This window comes from Mesocricetus auratus, unplaced genomic scaffold (assembly GCF_017639785.1).
Source record: "Mesocricetus auratus isolate SY011 unplaced genomic scaffold, BCM_Maur_2.0 Super-Scaffold_100011, whole genome shotgun sequence".
Taxonomy (NCBI): domain Eukaryota; kingdom Metazoa; phylum Chordata; class Mammalia; order Rodentia; family Cricetidae; genus Mesocricetus; species Mesocricetus auratus.
In genome coordinates this window covers 53,734,810-53,754,025 of record NW_024429195.1, presented here as the reverse complement: position 1 = coordinate 53,754,025, position 19,216 = coordinate 53,734,810, and the positions used below count along the sequence as shown (strand labels likewise).

General features: G+C 44.0%; 1 protein-coding gene across 1 annotated transcript in view; it reads right to left on the bottom strand.

The window, feature by feature from the left end:
• Myrfl (myelin regulatory factor like) overlaps positions 1 to 19,216 on the bottom strand; it is a 106,045-nt gene that overhangs the window by 12,242 nt on the left and 74,587 nt on the right. The window contains exons 12-16 of the mRNA XM_040754837.1: positions 17,767 to 17,875; positions 17,006 to 17,115; positions 5,818 to 5,984; positions 5,126 to 5,189; positions 2,792 to 2,877 (exon numbers count right to left, since the gene is read on the bottom strand). Coding sequence (XP_040610771.1) covers positions 2,792 to 2,877; positions 5,126 to 5,189; positions 5,818 to 5,984; positions 17,006 to 17,115; positions 17,767 to 17,875 — 536 coding nt within the window. The remainder of the gene's footprint in view (positions 1 to 2,791; positions 2,878 to 5,125; positions 5,190 to 5,817; positions 5,985 to 17,005; positions 17,116 to 17,766; positions 17,876 to 19,216) is intronic.

The following is a 19,216-nucleotide window of genomic DNA, read 5'->3' as shown; positions in this document are numbered from 1 at the left end:
GGGGATGCTCTGTGCTGAAGGAGCTCCACTGAGCAGACTCTGCCACCCTGCAAGATGTCACCAGAGGAAGCCTGGCAACAGCTGGAGGCAGCCCCCTGCTCCTTGCAGGGAGGATAAGGTCAAAACTCCCTTCCTGTTTGTCCATGCTACTGAGCTGGGAGATAAAAGGAGGCAGGGTCACCCGTGGACCCCAAACCCTTTGGTCACCTCGGACATCTTTCACGGTACAACATGCCACATTACGTAGAAGGGGGAAGGGAACACAGTAGAGCCGTCACATGACATGACTCCAAGATAATGAACATGCCTTTCCTCTCACTAAATGCAATTGATGCAGCAAAATTAAAGTGTTCCTTAAAGGTTCTGGGGCTTGGGATGCGAATCCCAGCAATGTTTCTCCATCTAAACGTTAGGTGCCTTCCTCTTTGCAGGGAATATTTAGACTCTCTCGAGTCGTCTAGAAGTCTGCTGGAAATAAGGTCACTTGGCTTGCTGGCTTCACTTCACACCTCGCTTTGCAAACTCAACTCCTAAGGACTTCATTCTCACATGAAGGTGGCAGATTTATCATCACCACATAGAAACAGAGAGATGTGCCACAAATGAATTCCATTCACAAGGAAGGAATTCCTAAGGGTTCTTAGAGACAGGCGGTGGATGCCCAAGGGGCTCAGTCTAAAGATGTGTAGGTCACCCTGGCAACCGTTTACTGTGGTCTGGTTTCCCTTGCTTTGTGTTCTCCTATGTCTTTCACTCTCCATCTCCCTACTATTAATTCTAAAATCTTTTCCCCCCAATTTGTGCCTGACATCTGTCTCAATGCACAGGCCAGACAACATCTAGTGCATTAGAATAAAATAGACAAATGCTGTCTTCAGAGGCAAAGCCAGGTTTTGGCCCTTCTCAGTTACAACAGAGACCATGACCAAGACATGGAGCCTATTACCTCCCATTTGTGGTCTTACTGACCAACCCTGGGCTCAGAAGACCTCATAAATGGACTCTAAATGCAGTGTTTTTACTCAGAACTGGACTTCCTGTCACCTCTTCACAAGGCTGGAGTTTTATTCTGGAGCATACATATCAAGTGTGTCTGCTAAAAGTAGATGCTCACCCCCGGCCCTTTGGCTGGGGAGCCTAGCAGAAGACAAGCACTTAGGAGAATGAGGGGGTAAATGCAAAGTTCCTGCTAGGAATTTCGGGTCATGACATCAAATACCTGGGCATATACCCACCAAGGGCATTAGCTGGACTGGGCGAAGGCTATACTCAATGAGAGAGCATGTATTTATCATGTTTAAAGCCCAGGTCTAATCCCCAGGACCAAATCACTCACTCACTCAATCTTATAAATTTAAGAAGTGAAAAGCTGAAGGAAGAGGGGCAGAGAACCATCTACAGAGTCCTGCAGCTAGGGAGCATTTTTGGTACCCGGTGACCTGCAGCGAAGGAGCACTTTCTGTACACAGTGTCCTGCAGCTAGGGAGCACTTTCGGTACACAGTGACCTGCAGCTAGGGAGCACTTTCAGTACACAGTGACCTGCAGCTAGGGAGCACTTTTGGTACACAGGGTCCTGCAGCTAGGGAACACTTTTGGTACACAGTGTCCTGCAGCTAGGGAGCACTTTCGGTACACAGGGCTCTGCAGCTAGGGAGCACTTTCGGTACACAGGGCTCTGCAGCTAGGGAGCACTTTTGGTACACAGTGACCTGCAGCTAGGGAGCACTTCTGGTACACAGGGCTCTGCAGCTAGGGAGCACTTTCAGTACACAGTGTCCTGCAGCTAGGGAACACTTTCGGTGCACAGTGACCTGCAGCTAGGGAACACTTTCGGTGCACAGTGACCTGCAGCTAGGGAGCACTTTCGGTACACAGTGTCCTGCAGCTAGGGAACACTTTCGGTGCACAGTGACCTGCAGCTAGGGAGCACTTTTGGTACACGGGGTTCTGCAGCTAGGGAGCATCTTTGACACTTCACTTGTTTTGCCTCTGGAACAACTGTCTTCTTCCATGCAAGGTCCAGACGCTGTTCCTTCCCATTCTCACAAAGCCTAGCTTTTCTTTCACTGTGCCAGACCACCTACAAGAAAATACTGCTTGCCAAGGTGGTGGTGCACACATTTAGTCCCAGCATTCAGGAGGCAAGAGGATCTCTGTGAGCTTGAGGCCAGCCTGACTCCCCCCTACAATCACCTTATTCCTCCAATCTCACCTCCACAACCCCCTCCAGGAAGAGACAGGTCAAAGCAACCACAGCCTCCCTTGCTGCATTTGCTTATTTACTCTCTCAGTAGTCTGGACTATGAGTTTGTTGTGTCTCTGCATTTTCACAGTTCTTGGTGGCTCTATGATACAAAGTCTTCACTGAAGAATACAAAGCATCCTAATGGACATCAGTGGCCAGGCAGCAAGGGTTGCCCAGGATTTCCCACTTACCCCATTCTTCCCGAGACAGAAAGGAAAACAAAGAATTTGAAAGAATTATTTGCAAAGATAAGACAAATATCACACACACACACACACAAACACATCGTGGTCTGCTGTTAAATCACAAGTGATTGAAAAGAATAAAATCATCATTCATCTCATATCAGAATACATAAATCCAGTTGTCTCTTCTTCAAGATATGAATTTCAAAGGGGCTCCCTCATCTTTAAGTTATCAAAGATCAGTGCCTGATTTTTAAAAAGCTCCTTGTCTTCAAAGCAAAAAGAAGGTTGGTCCGCAGCTCATGTGTGAGAAAAGAAAAACATGAAATAGAAGAGCATAACATTGAAGTTTTCCTTACCAAAACGTCATTACAGCAATTAAAGCTATAACCAGTGTCTGGAAAACCCAGTTAGGACAGGCTTGCTTTCTTCCCGATAAGGAGACCTATGAGAAAGTTGATGAACAACGACAAATCAGACCAGCAGCTATGGGGACTGAAAACCCAAGCCAGCAGGGATCTTTACTGCCTCCCAAGGATGGCGACTCCTTCTTCCTTGCCCAAGTTTACATCTGCCCCTCTGCTCTTGCCTCTCTGACAATCTCATGCAAAGTCTCCCTTTGCTTGGTGATGCAGGCTACAGCAGCCCCGCCTTTCCCTGGTGCCTGCAGGACACTTGTGCATAACCACCTGTCCTTTATGACAGAAGGCATCCTAGAAGATGAGGACATCAGAACTCAGGCGTGGGGAGATCCAAAGTTCCTCCAGATATGAAGGAATATGTCCCCACAGGAGAGTGTCAGGGTAGCCATAGGAAAGATTTTGTGGCACAATATCCTACGAAGCACACCTTATAGTGTGAGTGTCCCATGTCCCTACCTATGAATAAGGACAGTTCTGGGCCCATATTTTGTTTATTCTTCCATCCTTTCAATGGATATTTATTGACTGTTGCTATGTAAGCCATAGACGACATGGAAGTCAGTAAACATTGTCTCTAGGAAGGCAATGAAGCATACATTAGGACCGATACATAGAGCCATAAAAACTAGTGTGTGGGAAAAGACAAGAACTACAAATATAAAAAGGAGCTGTGAAACTGTTAGGGAATGGAGCTGAAGGGGTCCCTGCCTGCTCTAACGAGCACTGCCTAAGCAGGGGATTCCCATGACTACAGTAGGGGGATTGTGTCCTTCCTTCTCAGAATCCACAGTGAAATCATAATTTGTTGAACTGGTTGGATTTAATAGTACTATTCCTAGGATAAGTGCTTCCCCCACTTGGACTGTTTTAAGTCTTCTTGATTTTGTTCACAGTTCTTTGACCACACATTGGACTGAGTCAGGTCCTGTCAGCCTCCATGTCATTCACTCTCATCTTCCTCACCATTAACATAGGAGACTAAAATAACACCCAAGTGCATCTCTGAGTTATTGGCAGGACCCAATTAACAATGTAACAATTCTCCAGTTTGGATATACCTAAGGATTGCTATGGAGACTGTCAAAAATCTCAATGCCCTGACAAATTCTCTCTCAATAGGTTGTATTCGGAGTGATATGTATGCAGCCATTCACACACACACACACACACACACACACACACACACACACCACGTTCTCTTTTACTTATCTGAAACTCTAACTTGAACTGTCAGACCTTTCCATCACCTACCACTGTATATATAGCAGCTACCTGTCTTTTAGAGGTAGAGAAACAGAGACAAGTAATGCCATCCTATTGATTGCATTAGCACTAGATGGAGGTGACCTCAACTTCCTCCAGTTGTCTTGGCCAGCACCCAGAGCTGGTGGTCCCAGCCATGCATCTTACCTAGAGGTTCATTAACTGCTGATGGCAGCATTTTGACAACCAATACTCACTACTCAGCCTAGGAGCACCACTTTCCACCCGTGTGAATGTATTTCCACAACCCAATGACCCAAGGAGGCCTTTAGGAGCAAAGCACGAGAACCACAAAGGCAGTGGGTTTGAAACACTAACAATCCTGAGTGTGTACCCAGCGCTTACTGTGGTCCAGGCACTCTTCTCCGTGTTTTATACACTAATGTCAGCATCCTCACAATTACCCTCCCAACCCTTTAAGGAAGATGCCTTCAGCATCCACATTTGGAGACAGAAGAAGAAGGCCTTGGAAGGCCAAGTGCCTCAGCAGAGGCACACAGCTAAAAAGTCACGAAACCAGAAATTGAGTGAAAACTTCTGGCTTTGCAATCTGTGGGTGACTATTCCCTGTCACCCACTTGTTTGATATGTACCAAAGGAGAAAACATGCAAAAGGTTCTAATTTAGAGCTTATCAAAGAACACATGTGTTGATCAATTTCTCTAAAATCTAAAATCTAGCTTGTGTGTGTGTGTGTGTGTGTGTGTGTGTGTGTGTGTGTGTGTGTTACTGTGGATTGGAAACAGAGCCACTCATGTGTAAGACAAGTGCTCTACTATGAACTGCTTCCACAGGCTCCTACAAAGTTGCCCAGGCTAGCCTTGAACTCATTGAAAGCCTCAGGCTGTAAGATGCAGGCTTTGCACTTTCCTTCTTCCTGCCTCAGCCTCCCCACCCCCTGCCAGCCCCCAGCAGCTGGGATACGGAGCTACATCAGGAGGCTCAGCTAGGACTTTCTTTTGAGTAGAAAATACCACCTCTGTTCATTTTAAATTCCAGTCTGATTACCTTGTTGGGCTTTTTGGAAATGGCCCTTCTTGGTGAAGATGTACTAACAGCTCTGCTAAATTTGCTTTAAAAAGAGAAAGAGAGAGAAAATTGATTACTATTCAAATGCCTCTCTAGGAGGTTTGTAACAAAGGCCCAGGCTGTCACAAACACAGCAGGGGGACTTTTCCTTTGTAATACAGTGATAATTTGAAAAAAGAAAAGTCAAAGCAATTGGAGTTCTTTTGTGGGGGGCCCTTGAGTAAGGATTAATGAATGCATTAACATTATTTTTTTTTCTTTTTTAAAAAAAGAAGAACTAGAGTCCAGGAAATGTGCATTTAATTCCCTAAGTAATAAAATCAAACAATAAAGTGATCAGCCAACCCCACCCCACCCCAGGCTCAAACACAAATTTTCTAAGTTTAGAAATGACCAGCTCTCCTCCTTGAAAGGGAGCCGTCCTTTTCCAATATTTAGCACTTCCTCTGATGGTTAAAGCTCTCAGATGATGCCTCCCATTTCATTTTGAGAGCACCCACAGAAAGAGCAACAAAAACACCAGGAGGCAAGTGCATCCGGAACTATTCTAAGGACGACTGAGGACCTCGGAGTCAGAAAGTGTGACTGTGGCTCCATCCGCAGGCAGCGCGGTGTCCTACGGGAGGGACCGCTCTTCCTTCCCCAGAGCTCCATGGAGACACAGAACATACCTGACTGAGCTGGCTTCACTGACCGAGGACTTCCAGCTGCTACTGAGGCGCTTTAGCCTGGCCAGCCTCTTATTCCACAGTTCTAACTCCTCTATCCTCTCTTCCAGGTTGTTGGTGAGCTTGCAGAGCTGCTTCACCGCTCCCACGTTCTCCAAGAAGATCTGGTCCTGGAGAGGAACACAAGGCCAGCTGCAGAACGGGAAAGTCTGGGGCCACCGGGGTACTGGCCACACACTACCCACTGGGTTATACACCGCAACTTCAAGTTAGCTCTCAAGTGGTTGGAAACCCACAACGGGACTGTCAGACTGCTGGCTGTGTTGCAAAAACTGCTTCTGATCAATATGCAGCAAAACGAAAATGTGGCCTTGCAACCCAAGAGAGGAAATGGCACTGAGGGACAATCGTGTTTGAAGTCCACAGACATCTTCTGTGGCCAACTGTAATATGTTTAAAACCCTTAAGAAGAAAGTCAGAAGAGGCATCCAAGGGAGATTACAAAGCAACTGCTTGTTCAGGTGACCAAGGCGGCACTTTAGCCAGGTGTTGGAAATACATCTGTACTCCCAGCATCCAGAGTCTGAGGCAGGAGGATCATGAGTTCCAACTAGTCCAGGCTGTCGAGTGAGTGAGTTCCAGGCCAGCCTCAGCTACATGTAGAGACTGTGTCTCCAAAGTAAATAATTTAAAAATAGAATAAAAACAACATCACTCTAAAGGCCCAGACCAGGCAAAATATAAAAAGCTCTTTAAATTCAGCGTTTTAGTTTATAAATGAGATGATAACTCTTGAGATGAAATTTCTACTCTAACATCTCCTGAGTGATCTTGTGTAATTCAAATGTTAATCTGACTCTCAAGCAGAATTTTAAAACACACTTGATCCCTTCTGTTCAATGAAAGTCACTAACACATCTGAAAAGACCAAGAAAATTGGGGGAACTGGTCAAAGCCAGGGTGCCCAGGCCAGGCCCTTCCCCACCCACAGGGTTTGGTTGTAGTACGAACACATGTGTCTACCTTAGCCATGATAAAAACCATTGATACACAGTACAGTGAAGATCCCCAAGGCCAATGACTCAAGGTTATCTATGGCTGGGAGGTCAAACTTGGGGTGGTATTTGGGGTTTCAAATCCTGAAAGACAATCATTGGAAAAGGAACTAAAGTATGGTATATGCAGGCCTGGAAATGAATTAGTTAAACCTGTTATTTTGAACAGTGAATATATGCTGATACAGTGGGGAAATCAAAGCTGAACATTCCAGAGTTTAAGGTTCAGTTTGTGCAATTTTAAAGGCACGTTTGTCTTGAGAAATGTTGAGTGATCTTAAATTCCCAGCCAGCCAAGGAGGTCTACTGTAGCCCCCCCCCCACCTTATCACTTGGCCATTTGCCCACACTGGGTGTTGCATGCTATCTCCCTATTTAACTGGAGAGTCTATGGTGGACAGGTGGACAGCCTATGTTTGATTCTTTGTTAAATCGTAAATGGCAGCAGGCAAATTGAGAGGTGCCAAGTTAGCAGCTCGGCAAAGCAGAAAGCTTTGGGAAGCTAAGGACCAACAGCTTCATCTCTGAGGTCTATGCTTGCTTTAAGAGAGAGAGAGAGAGAGAGAGAGAGAGAGAGAGAGAGAGAGAGAGAGAGAGAGAGAGAGAGAGAGAGAGAGAGAGAGTTCAAACCCCCCTCCAAAATGCTATCAGATAGCCTTTAAAAATCTATGTAAAGAACTTAGTGATAAAACAAGCAATGGAGCAGAATCAAGCAGTAGCCTAGCAAAATTGTGTGTGTGCTTGTTTTCTGAGGTGGTAACATCCACTTCTAGAAATCTGTTCCCTAGACTGACTGGTTAAATGTGAGACAGAGGGGGAAAGAGGCTGACACCGGCTCAAACACCCTTCAGTAGTGTGATGACGAGATGGGGACAATGTTAGAATCAAAAACATAGGACAGGATACACAGAGGGTCCCTTTTCTCTAAAAACAAGGGAGAAATACAAGATATGCCCATGTTCTCATACTGAAAAATAAAAACTATAATTTAAATTTTTATGGGAAAGAAGAAGCAAGGTAGGTAAAATGGATAAAACCAGGATCTAAGAATAAATCTTCACATATGTAATATATAATTTATATCATGTACAGTACACATGTATGTAAACTCGCCTTTAGAATAACATGGGTATTTTACTTTATGCTCTCATTCACAGGTGACTCTACCCTCTAATTGCTAAGTACATATGTCAGGTGGGAGAATATATGGGTATAGTCCAAGAAACCAGAAAGGGGCTCAGGGCACTGGGAAGAAGGACGTTCTACAGGAGTGGGGTGGAGAGGACAACATTAAAGGGAGAGGCTGGGGGTACAGTAGGAAAAGGGGCAAGGAGATAAGGGGGCGTCAAGGTTGGGAAAAATCAACCAAATACAATACAAATAAAAATATAATAAAACACAAAGAGAAAGAAAAATGTTGTGGGTATTTTTAAAAAATAAACGGTGAACCATAATTACACAAAAAAAGATCTTGTAAAGAAAAAGCAAAGGAATGAAAATAATGTAGTATTGAATTTCTGATTTCCTACAGAAAGAAATTCTTTTCTTTCTTTCTTTTTGTTTTTGTTGTTGTTTTTCAAGACAGGATTTCTCTGTATTACTTTGGAGCCTGTCCTGGAACTCTGTAGACCAGGCTGGCTTCAAACTCACAGAGATTGGCTGCCTCTGCCTCCCAAGTGTTGAGATTAAAGGTGTGTACCACTAATTCATGGCTAGAATTTCTTTTTAAATATGTCTTCAAAACAGTAATTGACTAGTCCTTCTTAGAAGGATAAATTCTTCACACCAAATAAAAATAATTATCAATGAAATCTTAAATGTTTAATAATCAAACTGTTAGTAATAACAGTGAGGGGTTATATATACACATACACCATATAGGATTATAACAGAATATAATAGATACATTATTATATTAGAGATCAGGGTATTTTTTAAGCATTTAAGATACAAGATATAAATACAAAGTCTAAAGTTTGAATCAAGTCTAGCAACACTAAGTTTAAATTGTAAGTATCACCACGGATTCCTGGTGTATTCCTATTTCCTTAGGGGAAAACCATTCCCTAGCCTTATCCATGAGAAAGTATAACAAGACATTTCCGACCCACTAACCGTGAGTGCCTTCATTGTACTCTCGTGATACCACCCATTGAAAGGAACCAGGACTCTTGGGAGGAGGAGCAGCCCCAGGTTTGGGGCAGGCAGGCTATGAAGGGAGAGCTCAAACAACTATCTAAGGAGGCAGAGAATGACCACCCACGACTGTGGGTATGTCAGAGTAACCTGAAGAAACCAGAGAACATCAAAGGGCAAATTGCTGGACTAGATCAAAGAACCAAATGCCTTTTAAAAGCACCCACAGTTGTCAGTTGTACCCAATTAAAAATGTTTTATTGGTTGCCTTCAGATGGTATTAGAAGTCTAACCTTTTTTTCAGAAGACTCATAAAGGAAGGCATGAAGCTTTTGCTTCCTCAACTGCATGTCAACTGCATATCGAGTAAGGAAAAGGTTCTTCATTTTAGTGGAATGCCAAAGATTAAAGAATGATGGAGTGCTACCCCCAATAAAGCAGTACATCTATTAGAAAATGATTCTCAATGGCTGCCCAAACCTGATGGAAATGTGTACTTCTTTTTAAAAACAACCACTTGTGAAGTTCCACACAACTGGTAAATTTTTGTGTGCAATAACGGTATTTCAGTTCAGTTTTTAAGAGGTGGTCTGTCCCTTTCAGAAAAAAATGTCATCAGGCTGGGGAATAGCTCCACACAGAAAGCTTTTGCTGTGTAAGCGCAAAGATGTAAGCTAGACACCCAGAACCCAAGGGGAGAGAACCCAGGCAGGCATAGTGATATGCACTTGCAACCCCAGCTCTAGGGAGACAGAGACAGGCAATGAGCAAGCCAATGAGAGACCCTGGCTCAAAAACCAAGGTTGGTGGTGCTTCTGAGGAATGATAGACACGATCATCTTCTAGGACTTCGATATGCCTGTGCTGTACCCCCCCACACACACATATAGACACACACACAGACAGACACACACAGACACAAACACAGACACACACACACAGACACACACACACAGACACACACACAGAGACACACACTGGGTGGGAGGGTACAGAAAGAATATGTCAAATATCTATAATAAATCGATATAACTTTGGCACTCGTTTTAAATAATTTAGCTGGAGATAAGAATCTGTACTGTCTTAGGATTTGAATTTGAGATACACTGCAGACTCCATGGGCTTGAACCTGCAGTTGCCTGAGCTTCCCTCCACAGACTCTGGTGCTTGCACACGTGGTTGCCTAATTGGTGGCTCTGTTTTGAGACTTCATCACCTTTGGGATGGGCACAGAGGTTTCAGAAGTGGGCCAGTGGGATGGATCTTTGAGCCTGAGACCTCCTTCCCTGATTCACAAAGACCCAAGGAACTGCTACGTCGTCGTGTGCTTGCTGTCACAAACTTCCCCACCATCAGGGACTGAGCCTAAGCCACAATAAACCTGTCAGGTATTTTGTCACAGTGATGAGAAAAATAATTAATATTCTATGGAATCTGAGTGACACAAGTGTGGGTTTTCATTACTGTTGAGGTTGAATGAAAATGGCCCCCACGGGCTCATAGGGAGTGGCTCCATTAGGAGGTGTGACCTTGTTGGAGTGGGTGTGGTCTTGCGGGAGGAAGTGCGCCACTGGGAGGGGGGTTGTGTACTTTGAGCTTTCAAATGTTCAAGGCAGGCTCAGTGTCACTCTCCTTGCTGCCTGCGGATCCAGATGTAGAGCTCTCAGCTCCTTCCCCAGCACCTCATCTGTCTGCACACAGCCGCCATGCTTCGCACTATGATGATAACGGACTAAACCTAAAAGCCTGTAAGCTGGCCCCCATTAAATGATTTCCTGTTGTGGCCATAGTGTCTCTTCACAGCAGTGAAACCCTAAGACATCTGCTATACTAACTTTGTGCACATTAAAACTTTTTCTTTGGGACTGGAGAGATGGCTCAGTGGCGAGGAGCACATACTACTCTTCTCAAAACTGCCGGAACTCTAGTTCCTGCCTCTGACATCCTGCCTCCTCGGGCATCTGTACTTACATGCACACAGATACATATCATTAAAGAAAGATTCTTTTAAATTTTTTTCTTTAAAAATAAATGAAAGGGCCAGGCGTTGGTGGCGCATGCCTTTAATCCCAATACTCGGGAGGCAGAGACAGGTGAATCTCTGTGAGTTCCAGGGCATGCTCCAAAACAATACAGAGAAACCCTGCCTTGAAAAACTAACTAATTAACTAAATAAATAAATAAATAAATAAATAAAAGATCTGGTCCAGGCTTTTCCTTTTGTTTAATAAAAAGAAGGCAGAAACAATGAAGATAAGAATACCATTCTGTGACTCTAAATCAAAATGGATGTCATATGGTCACCCACTAAGCTTACATTACAGAAGACATTAAACACAGCAGCTGTGATGTCTACAGTGGGTCACATGGTCAGAGGGTGCCCACTCAGCAGTCCAATCACTTGCCAGTCTTCGTCTCGCATCTCTTTCCCCTCTCAACTCTCACACAGGCCATCGACTCCCCCACAGCTCCCCAGCCCACCCCTTTCTCTATCAGGCCCGGCATATACCCTTCCCTTACTGTACTTATTCCTTTTCAAAACACATCTTCTCAATACACTGTGATCTAGCCCTCAGCAAAGCAGACAGTGGAGAATGGTAACATCCTCCCTAAACTACCCATCAGCTTTCTACCGTGCCTTCCCAAGAGGATTTTTAGTACTGCCTTAGGAGACATGAGTAATCGCTGCACATGTCTAGTTACTTGTCAATAATGATAAAAGGCCAGCTCTAATTTCTCCAGCTCAGGTTTTCCAGCACCATATATCTTATAGTAAGTCCAATAGGCAAGGAGATAATTCACGTGTTTTCCTATTTAGAAAGCAATAAAGATGGAGAGGGGATTTATTACTCTGTTCTGAATATAATCATAGCCTGTCCTGACTTTACAGAAGTTTCTAGGCTATGTAATAGCAATCAGCTCTTGCTAAAAGACTTAAAAATCTAACTTTTGTCCTACATCATCACAGTGAAGTTTGTAAGGATGGGAAATTGTGTGTGTGCGTGTGTGTGTGTGTGTGTGTGTGTGTGTGTGTGTGTGTATTTTAGTGTTCTCTACCCTGCTGATATGGTCTCACTGAAGAATAGTTGACCAGGAATATACATCTGGATGCTTGAGGAACTCTTTATTCACAGACATAAAGAGTCTCCATGCAGAGGTTTGAACTTACTAGTGCTGAGCATAGTATCCACTACACTGAGGCATTTCTTATTGATAGTCACCACTGGTTATAAACAAGTGAATCCAATTCAATTACTTACCTCTGTCCAGCTATGAATGGGGTCTAAACTTAAGCTGAAATACAACTTCATAGTTGTGATAGAAAAAAACTGTCGTAGAAATTACTACTAATGTTGGAAAAGAATAATCTGGGTGTTGCACAAAGGAACACATGGACACTGCAGTAACTCAACAAGGTAATTTCATTTGCAAAAAAAAAAAATGCATGTGCCAGAACCCAGCCTGGATAAGCATGCATGACCAACTTGGCTTCTGTCTTTTACTCCTGAAGTAGGTGGCCATTATGTCTCATCCTATAGTAGGGAGCTCTATTTCACAATCTAATATGATTATATAATCAACAACAGAAAGTGTTGAGGTTCAGGGAATAGGAGTTCTTGTCTGGCTAACTACCATTAATAGAAAAAACAGTAACAATAGTTTCTCACCCAGGCCAGTGGGCTGGATCAGTAGGCAAAGGTTCTACTTGCTCAGCCTGATAACCTGAGTTCATTCTCTGGGTCCCACATGGTGGAAGAATGGAACCAACTATTCTAAGTTGTCCTCTGACATCCATGCACCTGCCATGGATGTGTGGATGCAGAGATACTAACCTGCTTCAAGTCCCACTGCTTGAATGGGCTCGATCCTACTCATCAAACACCTGTGATGTGCCAGACACTCTCCTCAACAGCAGGAGGAAATAACCCCACACTGCAGACATAGTTCCTGCCTTCAGAGAGCACACTGTTTAATGAAGACACTGTCCAGTAGTAAAAATGAAGCACAAATAAGTAATACAGTTTTAGATTGTTATTAGCACTACTAAGAAGGCCAAAGCACTGAAAGAGAAAATAATTATCACTGCCTATAGCTTTTTCGATAGATTTAGAATATTAGTTTTGTTATGAGAATACCAGGAAAGAATAAAATAACAGACTCTTCCCCACCCCCGCCTGCCACATACACACACACAAGACAAATACTTGTAAATGAATAGAATGCTGGACCAAATTCACAGAAGAAGGAATGTAAGGACGACTATAAGAAAGAGGTTCACAGTGCTCTTACTAATCAGACAAGCAAAGTCAATGTCACTCAACAGAAATAGCACATTTTAGAAAGTCAGATGTCATGCAAGTGCTGTAGGTGAGAACCAACCAGAAATCTGGTGGTTTGCTCGTTTGTTTGTTGAGATGGGGTTTCATTTAGTCTAGGCTGGCCTGAAACTTACGATTCTCCTGCTTCAGCCTTCCAAGGGTTGGCATTATACTCGTGGTCACATACACAGTCAGCTAGTATTTCACACCATGAAGGCTGCCTGCATCCAGTACCACTCCAAGCATGTGTCCCAGTTAGGACCTCCCAGCTCTTCTGTCTCCTCCTGCTTCCTTACTGGTCCTGTTAACTTGAGGTTTTGGCGCTGTCCTTGCTGAGTCTCCTCCTCATGTGCCCATCCTCCCAGCCTCTGTGGGTACCCTTCTTTCTCTACAGCAGTGGTTCTCAACTTCCTAATGCTGTGACCCTTTAACACAGTTCCTCGTGTTGTGATGACTCCCAACCATAAAGTTTTCATTGCTAATTTTGCTTCTGTTATGAATCACAATGTAAATGCCTGCGCTTTCTGATGGTACTAGGGAGTGTGGCAAGTTGAGAACCGCTGCTCTGTGACCTCAGCTTCAAGCTATTCACATTGATCCTCTTGCTTCTCATTTCTACATAAATTTGAAAACCTTAGGGCCATACTAGCTGCATTGTGAAAGCATAGGAAGCCCCTGCTGGGGACCTTCAGCCCAGCCCCATGTTTCCAGAACTGATGCTTCACAGAAGACAAGAGTCTAAAACAGCATGAGGCGATTTTTGATTTTTTAAATATAGGCAATAGATTTGCAAGTTTTTTAAACTATGAGGGGAAAACTGCCTTCAGGCCAGACTTGGCCACCAGCTTTTCATCTGTGACTTTGGTCCACAATCTCTCCCTTCCTGGCATCTTCACGTTTTGCTACCGCCTCCTCTCTGTCCCCAGCTGCTCTCTGGAGTCCCACAACCCACATAGCCCACATAGCCTTCTGGCCATGTTTGCCTTGGGTACTCGATCAACATCTCAAGGCCAAATCTGAACTCATCTTTCCCAGAAAATTACTTCTTCAGATTTTCTTAGGCAGATTAAACCCCTTCTCTTCCTTTCACTGGGACTCAGAGACCAGGAATAAACAGATGCCTACAGCATGATGAACACTGGATTTGTCAGCACAGGGTTTAAGAAGTGTGACAACCAACCTCCAGAAAGGGAATGACAGAATAATGGGATAAACACTCAAGACTGTGTCTTCAGAGGCCTAAGGCAGGATCAACCCAAACATCACAGAACTCATTAATTCATGCTTTCAACATTTTGGTGAATTCCTACAGTGCTTTAAGCCCTGGGGTAAAAGACACAATAAAGTACTGGAGAAATAATTTTGAAAAATATAGATTCCAGCTCTCACACAACTCTTTAGGGAGCCAGCAAAGAGCAAGTAAATTTACAGGTAATTTCGGTTGGGCACAAATGCCCTTCAAGCTGCTATGAACCAGAGTATACAGCTATTCACAGAAAGGAAGCCCGGCTGAGGGGTAGGTGGGGTCTGTGCCAGTTACTGTACACCCTGGAATGACCCTGAACCCCCAAACAGAAGTGATCTGACCATCTCAGATGATCCATCAGGGACTGCCTGGGCAGTGAAGTCCAGATGATGAGCCTGGCTGTGGGGAGAGTCTTTAGGGCAGAAAACACAGCTGAGGCAGAAACAAACTGAGCAGCATTGAGGATGAGAGAGAAAAAGTTTATTTAAAAAGGCGGCTCACCAACAAAGGGTGTCTGCATGGCTGATTAAGGGGGGTAGGACACAGCCTGAAGGGGGAAAAGGTGTCTTAGTTAGGGTTCCTGGTGCTATAACAAAACACCATGACCGTGAGAAATTTGGAAAAGACAGGGCTTATTTCATCTATACCATCATCCAAACCAGGGAACAGCGCAGGGTGGAAACCTGGAGGCAGGAGATGACGCAGAGGCCCATGGAGGTTGCTGCTTACTGGCTTGCTCCTCATGGCTTGCTCAACCTGCTTTTTTTATACACCCCCAAGACTATCTTGATGACATCCCAGGGACAGACTTGTATGAACAGCCAGGTAACTTCTGACAAGGATGCTGGGGCCAGTCAGTGACGAGGTGACAGTTTTTAAAAAGTGATTGGAAAATTGGATGGAGCTGGTCCCTGATTCATATACACCATCCATGAAATCAATTCAAATGTAAGACCTAGATATAGAAAAGACTCAGAAGAAAACATAAGGGCAGAGGCTTCACAATGGATTTGACAATGATGTCTCAAATATAATGCCAAAGACTCGGGAAACAACAGAGAAAATGGATAAACTGGACATCAAAGTTAAAAACTTCTACATATAAAAAAGATTTTCAAGAGAATAAAAAGATAGTTCACACTGGGTGTAGTGGCACACACTTGTAGTCACAGGCCCCTCCCACCCCTGAAATGGGCTGTGTATGCACTTTGAAGTTCCAGAAGCACTCCCCCATGAACTGACAGATTAGAAATTAGTCTCCACCCAAACATCCACGCTTACTGCTAAAGAAATCCCTATGGCAATCTGTCTTTCTTCTCCATACCTAATGCATCCATCCAATGCACAGTGAGCCAGCAGCAGAGTAATTTGTGAGCCTTGCAAAAGAGCAAGAGGTCACACGATTGACAGGCATGGTATTACAGAGCTACTCAAATCACACTGATAAGAGAGGAACTAGCTGACTTAGACCTGTTATCCAGTGAAGGGGCCTAATCTAGAGGCAAAGGGCACCCTTGACAGAGAACAATTTGAATATCAAAGGATTTAGATAAGCCCTTGGTGAAACAGAAGAGATTCATGAATATCCTTGTTAAAATGACCCACTTTATGATCCCATTGTGGAACTTAAACACAGTTTCATCAAAAAGAAAACTATGCAAAAATTGCAACATTATGTCCAGTCATTAATTATTCTAGGAAGGAGCACATTGTAAAATTACTATTTTCCTTGTACCATATAGTATTTTGCTATAAGCTGTAGTCTTGCTTTCATTTTATTTTATTTTTTAATTATTTTATTATTTTGTGTGTATGTATGTCTGTGCACCATATGAGTGCAGGCCTGGCATTTACATGGTTGGGAACTGCCATGTGGATGCTGGGTCCTCTGGAAGATCAAGTGCCATTAACCACTGAGCCATTGCTATCATCATCATCCTCATCATCATTATCACTATCATCCTCATCATCACTATCATCATCGTCACTATCATCAAGATCATCACCACCACCATCATCATCACCACCACCACCATCATCATCATCACCATCACCACCAACACTATTATCATCATCATCACTATCATCATTATTATTATAGCCATCATCATCATCATTGCTATTGTTATTCTATGTTGGAGAAGTACATATTTAGATATGAGGTATTTAGATATGATATTTTAAGTACAATGTATAATGACTAAATGAAGTCATCCACCACCTCACCATTTGACACCTCCCAGGATGTAAACCTCCTAGGAACTTGTGGTACCTACTGTGACCAGTGTGTGGTAATTGGAAACCACTCTCTCTACAGTTCAGTGGATGATTCTTTTCAAGCCACGTTTCTGGGTTAACTGTGTCTGCCCATTGTACTGCCACCGGAGTGGTTCAGTGGTTCACAGCTAGCTGTCACTCATTGAAACATTGATTACCTTATCCACCATGAGGAAGTTCTCCAGTGTCTCCCCGTTTCCACAGGTGACATCCCCAACCTCTCTTACGGCTCTGGGCAGGATCTCTTGCACCTCTTGGGCAATCATTCCTATGCACAAAACACTCCAACAGTATTAATGGGGGCGGGCCCAGGATTCCCTACATCAGAATGGACTGGAAAGAGAGTTTAGCTCAGCTTTTCTTTCATCTACAACTGAGGCGAGAACCATTATAGAATTAAAAGTAGAAGCCTCACCCACAATCTTCCCTTCCTCCCCCTCCTTTGTTGGGAAAGGTGAATAAACAAGTTTAAATCCCTATACATAGAAGGAAGCCAGTCATTAGTTTGATGTCTTTACGTTCCTATAGGAGACTTTGGTCCCAATGTGTTCCTGCTTATTTTTAGGATGCCCAGACTGGGGAACAAGCATTACTGTGCGAATGCTCTGTTGCCGAGCTTAACCCATCTGTCATCCTTTCCTCCATCCCCAGACCGCCCAGGACTCCTCTTCATACAGTTTGCATTGCTCTCTGCCCTTAAACCCTTGCCTCACAATACATTCAAAATCCTCTCCCAGGACTTGGGGTGCAGCACGGAGGTGTTAAGTAAAGGTGACCCACACATTCTCTAACCTTCCCTGTTCCAATGACTGTGGGCTTCACGGAGGATGTATTGAATCGGCACATGTCAAATGTCACAGCAAAGAGGAGCTTTATAGTTGAGAACAGAACATTGAAGGGACTCTGTGTGTGTATGTACCTGTTTGGTGGGCAGAGTTTATCCCCATGGCAGATGCAAACTCGGGTTTGTAGTCGTATTCAACAATCCTCATCTGGGCTATTCTTCTCAGCTGTTCATTTGTGTCCACCTGATTTGATTAAAGGAGAGCGAATGTCACCCGTTTAGGTATTTGTTATTCAAATCAACATCAAGCATGACCCCGAGAGGCTAGGGAGACTGACAGTGCGACCTCCCTTTTTCGTGGCAGGAACTAGATTATGAGAGCCTTCCCACCTTCTCCTCGGGGAAGCTGAAGCTTTAAGATCCACACTGGTAACTTCCATTCCCTAAAACATGGACCCATTGCAGGACCCAAGTGCACCCTATTCTGTTCTCACCTTCCCTTCTTGGAAAACTTAGAAGATTCTCACTTTGAAGAACCTGTGTAGGATGCCAAGGTGTCATCTTCAATTGAGTCCAAAGGTTTGCTTACTTCTACTTAGAAACTAAAAGTGCAGTGCTGGTTCAAGGACAACCTTGGGGTAAGGATGAATCCCATACTCTTGGATTGTTTTGCCCATTTTGCTGGAGGAAGTTTCTCTGAGTGAGTTGCCCTCTTCTCCTTCCTAAGATTCTCAGGGTTCAGTTCAGCATCCTTTTCCCCATCTCTGTGTCTAATGATGTCTCCAACTGTCATTGCCAAGTCCTCAATAAAAATTTTACTGGTCTCCAGAAAATTGACAGCAAGGTAGCCATGTTAATCTTCTTTAAAAACTAAATGTTTAATCCAAAGGATTCCCCTTTAATGTGAAGAAATTTTTAATAAATTCACAAAACAACTATATCTAACTTTAATGACATTAATCTGATAAAAACAAATTGGAGATTTTTCTGTATTTTCCCTGATTTTCATTTTAGAATATTGCTGGACTGTGAAACCAATGCTATTTTGGCCATTAGAAATATATCACCTAGCGACTTTTGGGTAAGATGGCAGAGTAGAAGCCATCTCTCTGAGTAAGTAGATGATTGTAGTTAGGGAAGTAGGAGGGCCAGCCCGGCCGTACTGCCCATGCAAGCTTCTCACCTCAGGGTTCACTGACTGACTAGCATGTGCCCCAGTCTCCAGAGAACTTCCTCCAAGGTCTGACTTGACCCTAGCCACTGCAAACACAGCAGCCACAGCAGCCACTGGGGAGTCAGCACACTAGCCTGGGCTCTCTCCAAGCCAACCTTACATGTCTCTTCTGGCAAACACCTACAGGGAGTCTTCACTAATGAGATCTAAAGTGACCACCAGACAGCCTGCCTCCCTGCATCCACACCCCATCTGCCACCCCACTGGTAATAGTTCCCCAAAGCAGTGACTGACACTGCAGCGGCCACTGTCCCAACCTTTACCAGGGCAGCTGTCCCTGGTACAGCCAAGATCCTATCGGGCCTCAGCATCATTGTCTCCAGGACTCAGCTTCACAGAGGTGTGGATCAT